General features: G+C 45.4%; 2 protein-coding genes across 8 annotated transcripts in view; one reads left to right on the plus strand and one right to left on the minus strand.

Moving 5' to 3' along the window:
• GPR176 (G protein-coupled receptor 176) overlaps window positions 1-11,238 on the minus strand; it is a 37,044-nt gene extending 25,806 nt beyond the window's left edge. Inside the window, exons 1-2 of one of the 5 annotated variants that reach the window (XM_056346890.1) lie at window positions 9,957-10,065; window positions 4,140-4,231 (exon numbers count right to left, since the gene is read on the minus strand). Coding sequence is in view for 3 of the 5 variants with exons in the window: in XM_056346884.1 (XP_056202859.1) it covers window positions 10,836-11,223 (388 nt within the window). In the remaining 2 variants the exon portion in view is untranslated. Of the gene's footprint in view, window positions 1-4,139; window positions 4,232-9,956 lie in introns of all 5 variants that reach the window. The other 4 variants (XM_056346884.1, XM_056346886.1, XM_056346885.1 and 1 more) reach the window with 4 other exon arrangements.
• Window positions 11,239-14,902: 3,664 nt separating this feature from the next.
• EIF2AK4 (eukaryotic translation initiation factor 2 alpha kinase 4) overlaps window positions 14,903-16,533 on the plus strand; it is a 37,717-nt gene continuing 36,086 nt past the window's right edge. Inside the window, exon 1 of one of the 3 annotated variants that reach the window (XM_056345204.1) lies at window positions 14,903-15,372. In XM_056345204.1, coding sequence (XP_056201179.1) covers window positions 14,918-15,372 — 455 coding nt within the window. In that variant the 5' untranslated portion in view covers window positions 14,903-14,917. Of the gene's footprint in view, window positions 15,373-15,611; window positions 15,693-16,533 lie in introns of those variants that run through there. The other 2 variants (XM_056345205.1, XM_056345206.1) reach the window with 2 other exon arrangements.

Consider the following 16,533-nt stretch of genomic DNA (forward strand, 5'->3'; position numbering starts at 1 on the left):
TTTTTGTCCAGCCAGCTGGACTATGTCTATGTGACCCTTTTCAGCTAGCCAGTTATCCACAGCTACTTATTCAGATCTGTCCACATTATGCTCTAAGAAATTCTGGAGAAACAGAATCCAAAGAGTAGTTCAGTGTTTTTCAGCTCCTTTGGAACCTGAAGTACAATTTTACATTCTTAAATGCTTAAAATAATCAATATAAGTCTCCAGAGGCTGGTACCACATCATGCAGTATCAGCCTTTGCCAACTGCATGGGTGTTTTAGTATCTCCTTTAACCATATTCTTCTCTTCTGCTGATGGTATTTTAAAAACTGAGTAAAACAAAAGATGTCTTTGCTGTCCTTTACAGTCAGAAAAATTTTAGTGTGATGGCAATTTATTTCTTTGTTCGAATTAAACTGCAGACATAGAATACTGAACTTAGCCAAAGCTAGCATGAACACCAGAGAACTGTACTGGATGAAAATAAGGATAATAGACAAAAAAAATTCTAAGTGAAGTAAAATAGCATTCTGTAATACACCTTTGAGTTCTGCAGCTTTTCCTGTAAGTATTATAGTAATTCTGCTGACCTGTACATTATGTTCTTTGCAATGTTCCATTTTTGTATTAATGCATCAATGTTTAGGTGGAGTGGGCAACATAACAACTGTATCTTTTAAAACATGCTCCAAAAAAAATATGGACATGTTAAACAACAGTATAAGTCACAACATCCCACTATAATTTCCTGATGATTCGTAGTCACATACCATACACAGTGTCACTGTACACATACGTGTGGTTTCCTAGACTTAACCCACACAAGATGGAGACACGATGTATCAGCAAAAACCAGATGGATGTTACATCCAGCCATCACAGGGTATCTGTGCACTCCAAACAAAATAGGATGCTTATCTCTCTGTGGTGGGAGTACATATAGCAAAAGGCAACTGAATAGGACAGGTGGCACAGCTGTTTTGCCCAGGAAAGACAGGAACACCAGGAAGGCAAGCAAGATTGGTGAGTCTGGGGCTGGTCTGTTTCCTTTGGTGGCCACATGCTTTGGCTAAGTGGAAGTTTGCTGAGGCTGCTCTGAGTGTTTGCCAGGCGACTGCTGCAGAGGATGTGAGAGGGTGTGATGCAAAGAGGTCTGCAAGGTAGTCCCTTGACCTTGACAAGGGGGCTGAGTGTACCTGGGATGGAGGCAACAAGAAGACAAAAAGCAGAAGCTAAATAACCAGAGGAGTGTAGCAAACAGAGGCAGCCAAGATGGAAGAGTGCACTGGAAGCCTGCACCGACAAAGATACAGAGGAGTTTGCTTCTACACACACACTCACATGTGCACACACTCACTCAGTTTACCTCGTATAGGCTACATTTTACTTCACTGCTAAGCATCTTACAAAGGGTACAGTACCACACTGGAAAAAAAGACAAGCTAAACTAATAATTTTTTAAAAAATTAACATGTTTAGCTCAACATGCAGTCAAAGTTCAGGAACAGACAGACAGTGCTACTGGCCACAGCACAGCACATGTGACTATCTATTCAGGGACCAGTTTTCTGGGGGTAGAGGTATGTGTATAGTACAAGGAGTTCCTGGTCCTCATACTCTTCAGGTGGGAATGGCCAAACAGGAACAGCAAAGAGAAATAAAAAGGTCCCAGATGAGGCCTATAGGAACACTTTTGCATAGTCTCACCTCCACTGCAGCAGCTCTTGTGCTGGGGATGCAAGTCTCAGGGAAGGACAGCATCCATCTGGGCAAGAACATGCTCTTGCAGACTGGATGCATCTGCAGTAGAAAGGACTCCAAGGACAGAAAGCAGCAGTGGCAGGAGGTTGCTTTACTAGGCACAGAGCTAGCCAGCTTTGAGACACTGGAGAAGAACTGCGCAGTAACTTACATGTAAGATGTGAAGGAAGCAGACCTGGGATCTCCCAATAGCTCACAAGGAAGAACAGGGTCAATAGTCAGCCTGTATCAGCACTGGCCACACAGGGAAGTGTCAGAGGGGTGTTCTGGAGGCTCAGTTCAGATGACCAACTAGGATACTGAGGACCAGGATCTTCATAACCACTGTCATTAAGAGACTTATTAAGAGCTCTATATGCTAAGAGCAGGCAGAAATCTGGAGTCTCAACATATGAATAAGATGGTGATGCTGAAAAGGGGGTTTTAATTAAGAAATTAAGAAATGGGGTACCTTTCGGGATAAGACAGATCTGTAAAAGGAGGACAGGCTGGCTGTACCTTCACCAAACTGGAGTCAGGCTGAAAATTACAGGAAAACATTTAAACTAAAAACTAGGGAAAGCCAAAAGGCACAAAGGAGCACCTGATTCAGACTGACACAGTCCCAAAGCGGTTACAGCTAATGCTCCTCTGAAAAGGCTAAGGGAAATAAACAGCTTAATACAAAAAAATAGAAAAGGCAAATCAGACATCCAGTCACTTAGTTAAACAGCTCTGGTTCCCAGCTGTCATTAAAGTGTCCACACAGAGACAACAGACAGTAAAATGACTGGTACCCATCAGTTTCATCCTAAATAGCCATCAGTTTTAACATCCTCAACATACACAATGTCTAAAGACACTGGTTAATGCCCAAGCACGTGTATGAGGAACGCTCTAGCATGCAGTATCCCCAGAGCATCAGGCTCTTGTATTTCAGGTATAAATCACTGCATTATTTTCCCAGCGCCTCTCTTTTAAAACATGACGGCGATATCCGAGCAGCCCCTCAGCCGATGCCAGACAAGGCGCCTCTGCAGAAGCACAGGAAGAAGAGAGGTCTCCATAGCAACAGGGGCCACGGGGGCTCTCACAACCCCTCTTCTGCACCCACTCCCCAAACTCAATTTTTCTTCCAAAGAGAATTGCTTAGTAGTTCACCTGAAAACACATAAGACCTATTCCAGACAGACTTCATCAAGACTGCAACCTGAACTGGGTTTACTGCTGAAGGGTCCATTATTCCTGAGGCTTGGAACCACACACACAAAAATGCAGGAGGAAATTATTTCCATAATGTTATTATACTGTAATATGTTATTACTATGCAATCATTACATGCAAATATTACCACTCATATAATTAAATTTGTCTGATGCTTTTTATTAGACTTGTTTTTCAGTCACTTTTTGCTTTGCCAAACTGTAACTATTCCAGCTAATCAGCAACAAAGTTAATCTATGCAAAGTGCCTGGTTTAGAAGATTTCATCTAAAACAACCCAAATTTTTCCAAGGATGACACCAGCAGAAACAAAACATCATCCTCCCCATCCCCAGACCTTCCCCCCCTCCCCCCCCCCCCCAAGATGGTTCTACCCTTTTTGGGGGCAGAGCTACAAATTTTTGCTGGAGCTGTTGCAGACATGCCCCTCATTCTTTAAAAATTCTCTCAGTCCAGTCTTTAATCATGTACCTGCAGTATTTTTTACTGCAAGATCTCCTGCTTCATTCTTTATAGAAGATGCCTGTGGCAAACCTCACTGGTAGCTATTCCAAGCTACAAATATTTATTCCTTATGCTAGTATACATTTATCTTTACAAACACATTACCTAGACTGCCAGTTACTTTAGGATTGTATCTTAGAAGGGACCTATCCCTTTATAAATGAGGTGCTGTAACAATTCCATTTTACATCTCTGTGCACAGGTGTCAAGGCAGGGAGCTGAAAAATCAGTTTCAAGGGCAGGGAGACAAACAGCTCATGCGAAATCCTCAGGAAAAGGGGTAAGCCTGAAGCCTTTCCTCTTCTTGTCCTGCAGGCCACTGGGAAGCCAGCACAAGTTCACTTTTCACTTGGAAGTCTGGTACCTGTTTAAAAGCGCACTGTTTTCTTTCAAAGGACATCTCCCTTTGATATCATCACAGCATGGTTAGAAACCAGGAGGTGACCAATCTAACCCACAGCTTCCAAAAAAGTACTATAACCACTAGAATAGAGTTCAACTGTATCAGAGCATCCTCAGCCTTTCCAGTAAAATTTCTGTGTAAGACAGATTTGGGAAGACCAAAGAGCAAGTAATAAATAATTGGGGTTTGGGGAATGAGGCTCTTTGAGGTGCTGATCTACAAGGTCTGGGAAAATTTCCTGGATTTGGGGTTATTTGGGAAACTTTCTGTGCATTTTTTACTCACTGTAAGAAGCATATTCAGTTTAGCAAGTAGGCACTGGCACTGTAATTGTAATTTTCATCAGGTGTCTAGTGTGGGGACTTCTTCCTAGAAGCCTGAAAAGAATGATTTTTTAAAAGAAGAAATTCATTCATTTTTATCTACATGGCTAACAGGAGCACATACAGACTCTCAGACCTGGGAAATACAAAATACGAAAAGAATAGAAACTACAACTCACGATAACAGGATATAATCTCACCTAAGCCTAACATGACATGAACTACATGGTAGCACATGTACATCAGTAAAAGCACAGCTCATATAAGCTCTGCCATTTAACTACAGTCAACGGTATGTAAATAAATGAACTGTGGAAAAATCCATGTCAAGAGTGACAGCTAACATTCTGATTGCCCTCAAAACTCTTATTCCTGGTCTTCCTTCCCCTTCTCCTGAGAATAACAGGAGGTGCTATTGTCCATTGCATTTTGCAATTTTATCCCCCTTTCAAGCTAAGCTCACTGTGCACACTGGCTATAAATCCTTGGGAGATCCTCTCCTTCATTTCCAGGATGCCCTCCCACTGCTTGCACTCAATTGAAAGCAGCTGCAGTCACCTCTAGCAACCTTTCCCCACCAAAGCTCAGAAGTAATACTCCCTCTTCCTTCTGTCAAAGGTTTGGTTGCTGTGCTAACATAGTAATTAGTCTCTGCAGATTGATTACCTCTAATGGCAAGAGAAAAATATCCTTTGTGGAGCAATATTGTTCTATTCCTATATTCACTGCTAATCTGATCTCAAAAATCTTCTTTGATAAAAACAATGCTATTAAAAATTTACTCACTTTTGACAAGGAGCCCTATGTCATCCCCAGCTTTAAAAAAACAAAAAAGCATCTTCGAATTGCCATTCATCAGTCTGTCACCTATTTAAAAGTCATTGTCCACGTATATCCTATTTCAAACTAGTGACAGCCACACAAGTAAAAGCAGTAACTCGTATTCTTCTGATTCAAATAGCTCATTTTTTTCACAGTTACCATGTTCAAATAGTCTATTTTCATAAACTGTTTATTTATTTTTGAATAGCAGCCAAGAATATACTAGAGCTTTCTGCTGTTTTCTTTTCATGCTGGAGGAGGGGGTAGAGGGAAGAAATTATTTGAATTAAAAAATACTGTTTCAGGTTAAATCCAATGAAAAACAACCTGTAAGCTTTGCTCTACCCCTTTGACCTCAGACTGAAAGATCTGAAGCCTCTATTTCTTCTGACTGTGATGAGTAACACCAACAGCATTAGTGATCCCCCTTTGCAGCCTGGCTGCTCTACTGTGCATTACTGAAACACACTGCAGTGCTAGTTGCAGTCCTACCATACTGTATTTAATCCACACAGCATGTTTTCTATATTAGAAGCCCAAACAGCTTGAGATATGCCCCCAAAAATGGAATTGAAACCACTGCATGAGCTCCATCTCACTATATGGTCATCATGATAAAAGAACGAACCAGAGAAAATTTAGAATGCACCCAGTTTACACAGGTCTCAGGAGGGGAAGAACGGAATTAAAACCCAAGAAACAGTTTCCTAGGGTAATATAGCAATTTCTGTGCCGCATGCTTCTCAAATGGTGGAAATTTCTTTGCCTTAGGGTCCTCTTATCTGTAAAGCTAATGCAGATACATCCACACAGCCCAATGTAGCTCCCAGTCTATTAGTCACTATGGGAGAAGCCAGCAGAGCCTCACTTCTCTGGCCCATGGATCTCAGTCAGCCAAATCAGTCTTCTCTTCACCCCAATAGCAGGCAACAAAAACTGGTTTCCCCTTGAATGGATCCTGAACTTCCTGGTTTCTGTGCTTGCCCTGTGAGAACAAGCAACAAGCCCTACCCATACAGAAAACCTAGCACAAGAGCGTCATGGGCACAACCATCAGCAGCCTGCATTGCTCTGGGACATGCTGACCATTATGGTAACAACAAATCATCAAAAGCTGAAGTTTAACTATTCTCCAGCAAGACGAACCAACTTCCCATGGGCATGAGAACACCACAAATTTTCCTTCTCTACCATTCCAATGGTACTTGTCAGTCCTCTTCCAAATAAAACCCTACACAGTCAGCAAAACCCATCAAAACTCTTTCTTTGATTTAAAGGAAAAAAAAAAAGAAGAAAAAAAACCAAGCAGAACTTCACTCCTGCTTAAAGAGGAGCAACTTCAGAAACTGCACAAAAACATATGCTTTTCTTATGAATTTGTATCACTGATGGCACTCTGCTATTACAAGGCCTTCTAGCCTCAAACATACTTGGTACCTCACCTTGTGCATTTGCGAAATAAGTTCACCAACCTGTGCGAAGCAATTACGAAGGTCCCCGAATCGATTCCCCAATTCATGCGCTCAGCTAAGCACCACAGACAGAAATGGATTGCAAATCCTGAATAAACTGCTAACTTTTCCTTCACAGAGGCAAACGGAGCTGCTGATCAGGATAACTGCATTGACCAAATTCCTCTCTCCAATGCCTCGTCTTGTGCAGAAACCTCACAGTAGGCTACAGCCAAAGGAGCATGCAACAGGTAGTACTAGTTGGGTTCAAAGTACAGAGATGCAGATTTACCCTCTTTTATTTTTCAGCCTTTCAAGATTAAAATCATAAGTGGTCTGCCAAACGAGAACTTCCACAGAAGCAGTGGAAGAGCAACAGCAGGAAGTTTGTGCAGACTCAAAGTCACATGAACAGCTATTTAAAACTGTAGCATTTAAGCACTTTATAGCCTCATTAACTCCGTAACTCACGACCAAGTTATATGAAGAACTCTCATCCCTAACTGCCCTCAATTATAAGAGATTTTTACACTCATAATTATGTTTTGTCCATTCCAAACATGGAATAATCTGATTCTTTACAAAATCAGCAATTTTTAACAATGAATAATTTCTACAAATTAGGACAAAAAACAATAGAAAAAAATCTGCCGGTTAGAAGCCTCTTCTTGATACTTCTGGTTGGTTCTACCAGTCAGATCCTCTGAGGCAGGTGTTAAGGTCACACCCTGGTTCAAGCTCTGGCAAACTTGTAACAACTGCATAACCCCTTTCAAAGACAAAAATTCTAGAATCTAGTGTTATCGTTATTGCTAGCTAAAATAAATAAATAAATTGAGGATGTGCTTTCAATATATTGTAAGGTAACCATACAGAACAGTTTGACTCTTTCTTGCCTCCAGCAGGTATCATGAAACACTCACCATAGCACTGTCCTTTCACAACTTAGTGAAAATTAACACAAAATTTCTCCTACTGTTACAAGCCTCCCTAAAAGTCTCTAATAATGGTCTTAAACAGGAGGAAAAAAACCAGAGTGTCCATCTCTCTTACAACTATCACTATCACATTCTTCTGCGCAGCAGAAACCCTAATTAAATTCACAACCCTGACTGTGACTCTTCCCTCTTGTAGGACCTGGAACTCTCCATGCCATACACTGCTGAGTACTGGGGTCTGACATAAACATTATCCAGACTGAGGCATATACCCACACATCCTGCCTCCCCTATCTGTGCTTCAGGGGGAAGGAGAGTCCTAATTCCCCTTGAAGGGTTTCCCCTCTGCAAAAAGAAATCTGAGACTTCCTGGACCAAAGAACTGCTATTCCTCCACTCAACTGCAGGGCTCACCTGATGGAGAAGAGCTGGATGCCACCCACGGCTCTAAGGACCATGGCAGTAGAACAAATGAAGAGGAAAACTTTAATTAATGGCCTTTGTGTAAGCCTAAGTGTGAGGTAAATATCAAGTTATTCTCCCCTACTGATGCAGAGATAGTGTGCAGCATGCCCACAAGCAAAACTTCTGGCACATATAAGGGTTGAGCATGCAGGTACCAAAACCCTAAGACCTTCTGAAGAAGGGGGCTTCAGCTTCTTTGTGGCTCTGTTTCCATTCAGTAAAGAGGGAACAGCCATACATTCATAGGGGTGATATGGGAAGACATTTTTAAAGACCTCAAATTTTCAGCTGTTACAATAGCATATCATAAATGTTCTTAAAATAGTGTTTCGGGGCAGCAGGGAGACTGGAAAAGAAGGTAGTTTGAAAAAAATAGTTGCTTTCCATCACTGTAAATTCATGATTTTTCCATCACATGTAAATTCATGGAAACACTGCTAACATCTGTCATTGATCTGCTGCGTTTTCATATTTAAAAAACAACATGATTTCTCTCCTGTTTTGCTCTTTGATAGGCCTGAAGAAATTACTGATCTGGAAGCTTGATCAGCCTCCCAGCATCCAATCTGCTGATAATCCCCCTGTAACAGGTCCAAATCTTTTCCCAGAGTCCACCTCTCAAAAGCAAATTGCTGGAGTGCCAAACCATGACTTACAGTAGTCTTGCAAAATTTATAGCTATGGTATTTTTTGGTTGGTTGTTTTTTAAGAACTCCTAGCTGCTGAAGGCATGACTACACAAGAGCGTGTGCTTTCTTCTTCAAATAAAGTTGGAGGATCCATGCTCATGAAAGTAAGACTGGACATATGACCCAAATGACTCTTAAAGCTCAAAACCCAAAAAGTAAAGAACTACAATTCTGACTTTTCTCATCCAAATTGTTATTTTTAGGACACTATTTGCTGGCTATCATTTTGCGTCAAGCACTACCCAACATACAGAAAACAAGAGTCATTTCCCCACACTACCTACGTGCTAAATAGAAAAAAAGCAAGAACCATGAGGATTACTCCCACTGTACAGAAGAACAGCTGAGGCCAAAAGTCTCAGTGATTTACAGGAATAATCAGTTTCGCTGACTGAGCCCAGAGCTCAATGCTGTCCCAAAACTAGGTTTACCATCTTCTTAGCAACAATTTAAGTGATAATAAATATTACCAAGAAGAAATGGGTATTAGAATTAATTACCATGACTACAGAAACAGATTCTAGCATTACTCAAGATCAGGGAAAGCAGAAACAAATCCTTGATAATAACAGCCAGTGACCATCAGCAAAGTCCTACTGAACTCTCCTGAGAGAGCTGGAGGCTTTCCCAGTCAAGCCTTGTGTGGAAAGCCTCATCATTTCCAGTAACCAGCTTTGAATGATTTAGATAGTAGTGGCATGTTACTGAAATCTGCTCATTGATCTCCCAAACAGTGCTAACTGGAATCACCATAAGGCTTATTTTGCATTATTTTTTTTTTGTAAGAAATGCACATGTATTCATAACAAAACTACATACTATAAGCACCTTGAAAGCAAATGCACACACGCATTTCTAAAGTTATATGGCAATATATTGCTAGTTTACTACAACATACTTAAAGTCAATGATTCCTACTTTAAGGCTAACAAGTAGACAAGATTGGATATGGTTACGCATATTTACAGCATAAAGTACTTCCAAAGAATTAATTTAAATCTGCAGGACACACAGAACTAGTGCAGTGTGAAACAGAAATTCAGTAAAACTTGTTTAAAACACTCCACACCCTTTTCTATAGTAAAGAGAACAGATCCCGTTACAGTTGAAAATAAGGAGGTAAGCAACCCACTTAATTTTTGCTTATTTAAGTTCTGGTAGAAAAGTTTGCTAAGTAACATATGCATGTAATGTACCAGTTCTCATCTGTGATGAATAACATTTCACAGTAATAGCTTTTTACACATCAAAAACCCACAAGGAACTTGAAATCATACACCTGAGGACCTAAGATGCAAAAAGAAGAGTCATTAAGACAGACAGAAAATCATGCTAGTTACTGTTTGGTCTGCAGTCCCTGACCACAAGGATAAACAAACCACATGAACAAAAAACTCCGGTGACACACACTCACCCAGCAAAGAGCCTACGAAGATGACAATTTGCACCGTGGTAGTGAAAAGCCTGTAGGTCTGCTCTTCACCGTGCTCCTCACGCTCCACGGCGCCAGCCTCGCTGCCATTCCCACCCTGCCACACCATTTGCCCAGCCGAGGTGTTCCTCAACTCCAGAGCTCTGGTGACAGCCTGGTATGGGGCGTGCTCGCTTCCGTTCCTCGAGATCCAGCTTTTGTCGTACCCCATGGCCAAGTTCCTGCCTTCCCTGCTGCCACCTAATAACCACAGGTTATGGAGCCCTTGCCTTTAATGACTCAGTGGAGCCAACCGGCAAAAAGGTGCTTCTAAGGATAAAGCCCCGTCTCTGACACTCCGTGGCACCTTCACATTTCTGTGTCCCGGAAGGCAGGGCTGGCTTTTCACATTTCTACCTTACAAATCGTGACAGCCGGTACAGAAAAGCAGAAAATAAAGCAGGCTCCTCCTTGCAATTAGCTGTCCCATATTTCTCACTTCACCACACCACAGCGTTTCCTTTGCACGTTTTACTGCGATAAGGGTGAACGAGGACATTACAGTCCCCACGGCAGCTCGTCTTCCCAACCCCACCAGAAGGTCACCTCACGCCCGCCGCGCACACGCTCGCGCGCTCACGGACTTACTATACGTTAAATCCATTTTGGAAAAGTTGATGGACCGCAAGCTGTGTCCCCCCCACGCCACTCTCAGCCTTGGCGCTAGCCGTTCTCACAGCCCTGGCAGAGGACGGACACCTCTTTCCCCGCTGTACATCTCCTAGCGCTCTCCTCCCTCCTGCCCACTCCTGTGGTGAGACATGGCTCCGTCCCGCGTCCCTCCTTGCTCTGCGCGACGCTGGACGCCCAGAAGACCCTTACACAGCGTCCAAGGAAGTAAATGACCGCTCAATGGCTTCCACTGCACTCCAGCTATTTCTCGGGGAAAATTAATTTGGTTTGGAATCCCAAGGCGGGGGGCACTCGAGCCCCCAGTCAACCAAAAAGCCTCCGTACGATCCCGCGTGACCCGCTCTGCGCGCGCCCGGCACCGAGCGCGGCTGGCGGTGGCAGCCCCGCTCGTACGTGAGACAACATCGCGGCCCGACCGCACAACCGCGCGCCGCCGCCGCCGCCCGCAGCCCCGCCGCTCCACACTGCGGCCCGCCGCCAAGCCCCGCCGCCCGCGGGAGGCGGTGGCCCGGCGGGGCGGGGCGGGGCGCTGAGCTCCCGCCTCCGCCGCGCTCCCCAGGGGCGGGGGGGCCGCCATCACGTGGGCGCGGCACTCGGAGGGGCCGGCGGGGCCGCCATTTTACTGGGGAGCGGTGGGGTGGTCGCGGCTGGGTGGGCAGGGCGCCCGCAGCTTGGCGTCGGTGGGCGGGTGGTGTCTGGAAGTCTCGAGTTTCTAAACCGGTATTGTAAAACGGGTCCGTAATTCTGAGGACAGAATTTCAAAAGACCGTGCTAGCTTCTAGATATATGTATTATTTGTTAAAATTGAGATTTTTTAAAATACATAATGCGTCGGAAAAACGCCTTCGTATGCATAATGGGTTTGGGCTTTAATTGTGTAAAACGTGTGCATCCGTATAGTGGGTGCACATTCGCCTTTAACCTGAAGATTTTAGGAGGATGGCTAGTTAAAAATTGAGCCAGAAAGGGGTTTTCAGCTTTTGGCCGGCGAATCTGGGAGCGCCCCCCCGAAGAACGGCTGCCCGCGAGCATCGCCCCTGCACAGCAAGACCCCGACCTGACAAAACATACTTCTGTGAGGTGTCTTGTTTCCTGAGATGTGAACTGGGATGATAACGGGGAAGGGCTGTGTATTCTGCCACAGGTTCAGTGCTGACCTCAGGGGAATGGGGACTGCCACTGCCCCATCCCACCACAGGCCCTGGAGGCCGTTGGCCAAACAAACCTCCACCTGCACCTCCGTGTGCTTGGGCCCTGCGCTTTGCAGCTTCCTCTGTGGGTGTGCAAGTGTCAGGTCTTTGCTCCAGGCTCTTCTCCAGTAACTCATGTATTCCCCACTCCCAGCCTGGCCCCAGGCTTACTCACCCGCCTACCCTTCCCTCTTGCCCCTACTCCCAACCCATTCACCTTGTCCACCCAGTCTCAGTTTTTCCCACATTTCCCAGGCAACATTCATCAGCTTCCACTGTGCATTTCCCTCATCTTTGTTTCCTGGGACTCCTCAACTGGCTTCTTCCTCCTTTTGGTTCCCCCAATGTTCCTGTGGCCATTTTGGCCAATCTCCATGACCAGACTGACCTTCTCCCAGCCACCTGCAAGGCACTTTTCTTCACAGGGCCACCCCTTTCTGCAGCTCCTCCCTCTGGGACCCTTCCCCTCTCTTCTGCACTTCCCCTAGAGAGACTCACCTCCCCTCAGCTGTGCACGGGGGGGAAGTGAAAGCATGCTCTCACATCGTTAAATTTTAATAACTAGAATTACATTTTAATGTTGTGGGATATGAGGGTTTGAAATTTTCTCTTAAATTTTGGCAGGGTAGCTTCTGTCCCGATGCAGTCTGGCACATGTTTAAGGCAGGTGGCTCTCCGGTAATTGTTCACTGTAGTCCATAAATCTGTGCAGAACATGTGAATATTCACTCCCACCCCCACCCCAAATAATACTTGGTTTACTTTATGCAGGTTTTCACAAGGCTAGCTGAGCAAAGCCACAGCACTGAAAAAAGTTACCTCTTCCCCCTCACCCATCAGATTTTCACACTTCTGCTAGCGTGCAAGACTTCTTAAAAGAAATTCTCAGAATGTTTTTATGATGATATTTTTCTCTGGCTTTCTTCTTAGAAACATCATTGTAGAAGAAATTAAGAGAAAAAATAAAACAGCCTGAGGTAGACATCTGGTCTAGAACATTTAATCCCAACTCGTTAAAATTTTGCCAAGTCAACGAAGAACCAGAACAGTTGGGCAGCTATAACAAGGCAGAGTTACCTGACCCACCCATTGTCACACAATGTAACAGGGGAATAGTTTCCCATGTGCTGGGCTGTGTGCCTTACGCAGAGTGCTTGGAAAGCATAAACCCATCAATTCTGTTAAAGAAAATTTTACTGAAGTTTCTTAATTACTTACTGCATCATTATCTCAAAATTAGCCATCCTTGCTGTGTCTTTGTGTGGGAGAGAAGATGAGTCTGTGACCTAGAAACTTTTCTTTCTAGTCTTTAACAGAGAGACTATTTATACAAATTGATAGATGAGCATACCCAACTGCACCAGTGGATCAACTGTAGCAGTTACTTCTAAGAAGGTGCAAGAAACTCTAGTGGACATCACATTTGACTGCGTAGAAGGAGATCTCTCTTGTTGCTAGATAAACACTACACAGCTTTGGTCACGTTTCCCACACACACTCAACACAAAAAAAGATAAGACAGAAAAGTGCTGCTGCTAAAGGTACATTCCAGGCCCCAGGCATGGTAAGGAACAGAGAACAGAATCAGAACAGCGATACAATTTAAGATTTGGGTTTTGTTAGATACTAATGACGTTATGAAACTACCAGTTATTAAATAAGTTATAATCCCAGATGGGACCATAAAAATTCAGTTTAACTGAAGCTGAAAAATAAACAAAAGTATGCATGTAAGAAGCTTTCAATTTCAGAAGATCAAAGAGAGGTCTATAGAAACTATTCATTAGACTAAGTCCCTCCTTAAGTGGTCTATTTATAACAAAAAGTCAGTTTCCGAAGGTCAGGGAGTATAGTAAAGATCACCAGAACTCCAATGATCAACAGACCTTGTCCGTAAAATAAAGAGAAGCATCAGAAGATTTTTCATGCAGTTGCAAAAGTAAAGAAAAACTGAGTCCATTATACTGTAACAGTAGAGATTTAAAATAATGCAAGTATGGCTGTGAAACCTATTTTATTTGTTATCAATTAAGATGATGGAACTTGATCTTTAGGGAAAAGGTAACTAATGGGGATCCTGGTATGGACATGACTAGGTCTAAGGCAGAAGGAAAACTCCAAGATTAATTTCATTCCGTTTCAGCAGTTCACACTGGTTTCCTACATTTTATAACAAATGAAATCACCTAAGTATAGTATATGGGTGCATGACAACAAGCTGCAGACTACTGGAACATTTTTCTTTGCCTGGAGGTTACACACCTAATTAGATAAGCATGTATGTATGAATGATCCCAAAACTTTGAAGGCTACATCATCCTGTGACAATCCTTCTGTCCAGTAGATACCACACGAAGTGACTGAAGAAAAGCACGTTTTTGCCCTGCTCACCTGTACTCCCCTCACAGCCCCCAGCTGCCTCCCCCCGGCAAGTCCCGCCGGGGGCACCCAGGGGCTGATGGGGCACTCACAGGGTCTGGCCTCACTCAGTGTCGGCGGTTCAACCAGCCAAGGACTAAGGGGCTGCTTGTGCTCCACCTCCTGGCAGTTATTAAAGCGATCACTGGTGGAAGCATTTTTTAGTTTCCACATGAATTTGCAATCTCCCCCAGCTCTACATGAAATCCATTCTGAATCTTGTGGCTCTTTTTCCCCTTTACAAATCTTTCTCAAGGTCTATTGAAAAAATCTATACTTGCATGTGGTGCGTATCTCTGCATTTGCAGGTGTACCTGGAGGCATGTCTTGGGAAAGGTCAGACTGGACATTAGGAAAACATTCCTCACTGAGAGGATGGTTGGTCAAGCAGTACCAGCTCCCCAGGGAAGCGGTCATGGCACCAAGCCTGTCAAGAGTTTGAGGAGCATCTTGGTCCCATGGTCTAGTTTTAGGGAGTCCTGCAAGGAGCAGGGAGTTGGACTCGGTGATCCTTGTGGGTCCCTTCCAGTGGCGCTACACTATGGTTCCATGAGGTACAGCTACTGGCCTACACAGCTGCGAGGCCGAGGCGCCGGGGACAAGGCGGGGGGCACCGTGAGTGGCCGCAGGGGCTGAGCGGGCACGCCGGCAGCAGCGGGCGGTATGCTGCGGTCCCTCACACGGCGGCAGCGGCCCTGCGAGGCTGCCGGGCCCACAGCCCTGCACGGCGCGGAGGCGAGGGCTGCGGGACCGTCCCCGCCTCTTGCCGCCGCCGCTAAGCTCCCCACTAGGCCCCAGGCGGGGCTGGTCGACCCCGGCCGCCCGGCTCCTCCTCTCGTCGCCGCGGAGGCGGTGCCGGGGCGCAGCGGAGCGCGGCCCCCTCTGGGCCGGCGCCGCTTCCACGGTGGCAAGTGCCGCGGGGCTGCCCGCCATGGCTGCCGCCCGCCCCCGCCCGGGGAGCTGACATGGCCCGGGCGAGCGGCGCGCAGCAGCTGCCGGCGGAGGCGGCCGCGGAGCCGCCGGAGAGCTACCAGCTGCGGCAGGAGAACGAGCTCCAGGTGCTGGAGTCCATTTACGGGCAGGACTTCCAGGATCTGCGGCAGAGCCAGGCCTGGAAGGTAGCGAGTGGGGCTGCCGCAGCCGGCCGGTTCCTGCGCGGAGCCCGTGGGGCGGCCTAGGGGCGGCGCGGCCCGCAGGCACGGCGCGACCCCTCGCCCGGCGGCCGCTCCCCCGTTGGCGCGGCCCGCAGGCGCCAGCGGGGCAGAGCCGCTCGCAGGCCGGCCCCGGGCGGGCGGGAGCAGCAGGCGGCAGAGCGGGGCCGGGCGGTGGGAACGCGGGTGCCGAGTCCCGGCGCGGCTGTTGCTGCGCGCCCATGGCCCGCCCCGCCCCGCGGCGGCCCGGTGACCCGCCGCCCGCGCAGCTAACGCGCTGGGCCGAGGTGTGTGCGCTGTAATTACAGCTGTGCCTGTAACTTACATTGCAATTAACTGTCAGATTTTTGTAAAATTGCCTCTTAATTATAATTCAACCCTTAACCGGCTAATTACGTTACCTGCTTAATTTATTCATCTCGTCAGTATACATGTTGCTGATCTTCGCATGTTCATTATATGTTGTGGTTTACTCGAACTGTGGCTGTTTCCGTAATAACATAATACTTTAGTTTTCGGATTTATAGTTGGCTTTTATTAATTACAGCTAATTAGTGCTCAGATCTAGTACTCTTTTTTTTTTTTTTTCCCCATTTCTCTTTTGTGTCCACAATGTCTAATTAATGTCTTCCATCTGCGTCCGTGGCACTGTTGTCCTGTACCTGGAGGTACTGGTCACTCTTTTCCATTCCCCACCTTCCCTCTACTGTCGTTTCTTCTAAAATTCTTTCGTCTTGAGTTTCTACAAAACGTATCATAGCCCCCCTGCTGTCATTTTGCTGCGATAAACCTGAATTTCAAATTCTTGCAGCAACCTATAACTTCCCCCCTGCCCGGGGGTTGATGTGACCACTGTGTAACTTGGCTGGGTTCTCAGCAGTGTTCCAGACCTCACTCCCTATTAAATCATACCTGACATTCTTGTGACTTAACCTGTTCTTGCCCCTGCTGGAAATGCAAAGGGAAAATAGAGGGGGCAGTGACCATCTTTTAACCTGTTCCTGTATTTATTATTCCTTGTCTTATTTCCCTACTTGTTTGTCATGTCAAGGTCCTGTGTTGGGTTTTTTCCAAAAAAATCAATTTTCTAATTGAAAAGAAAAAGTTTAAAATGTTTATATGGGCATG

This window comes from Falco biarmicus, chromosome 7, assembly GCF_023638135.1.
Source record: "Falco biarmicus isolate bFalBia1 chromosome 7, bFalBia1.pri, whole genome shotgun sequence".
Classification (NCBI taxonomy): domain Eukaryota; kingdom Metazoa; phylum Chordata; class Aves; order Falconiformes; family Falconidae; genus Falco; species Falco biarmicus.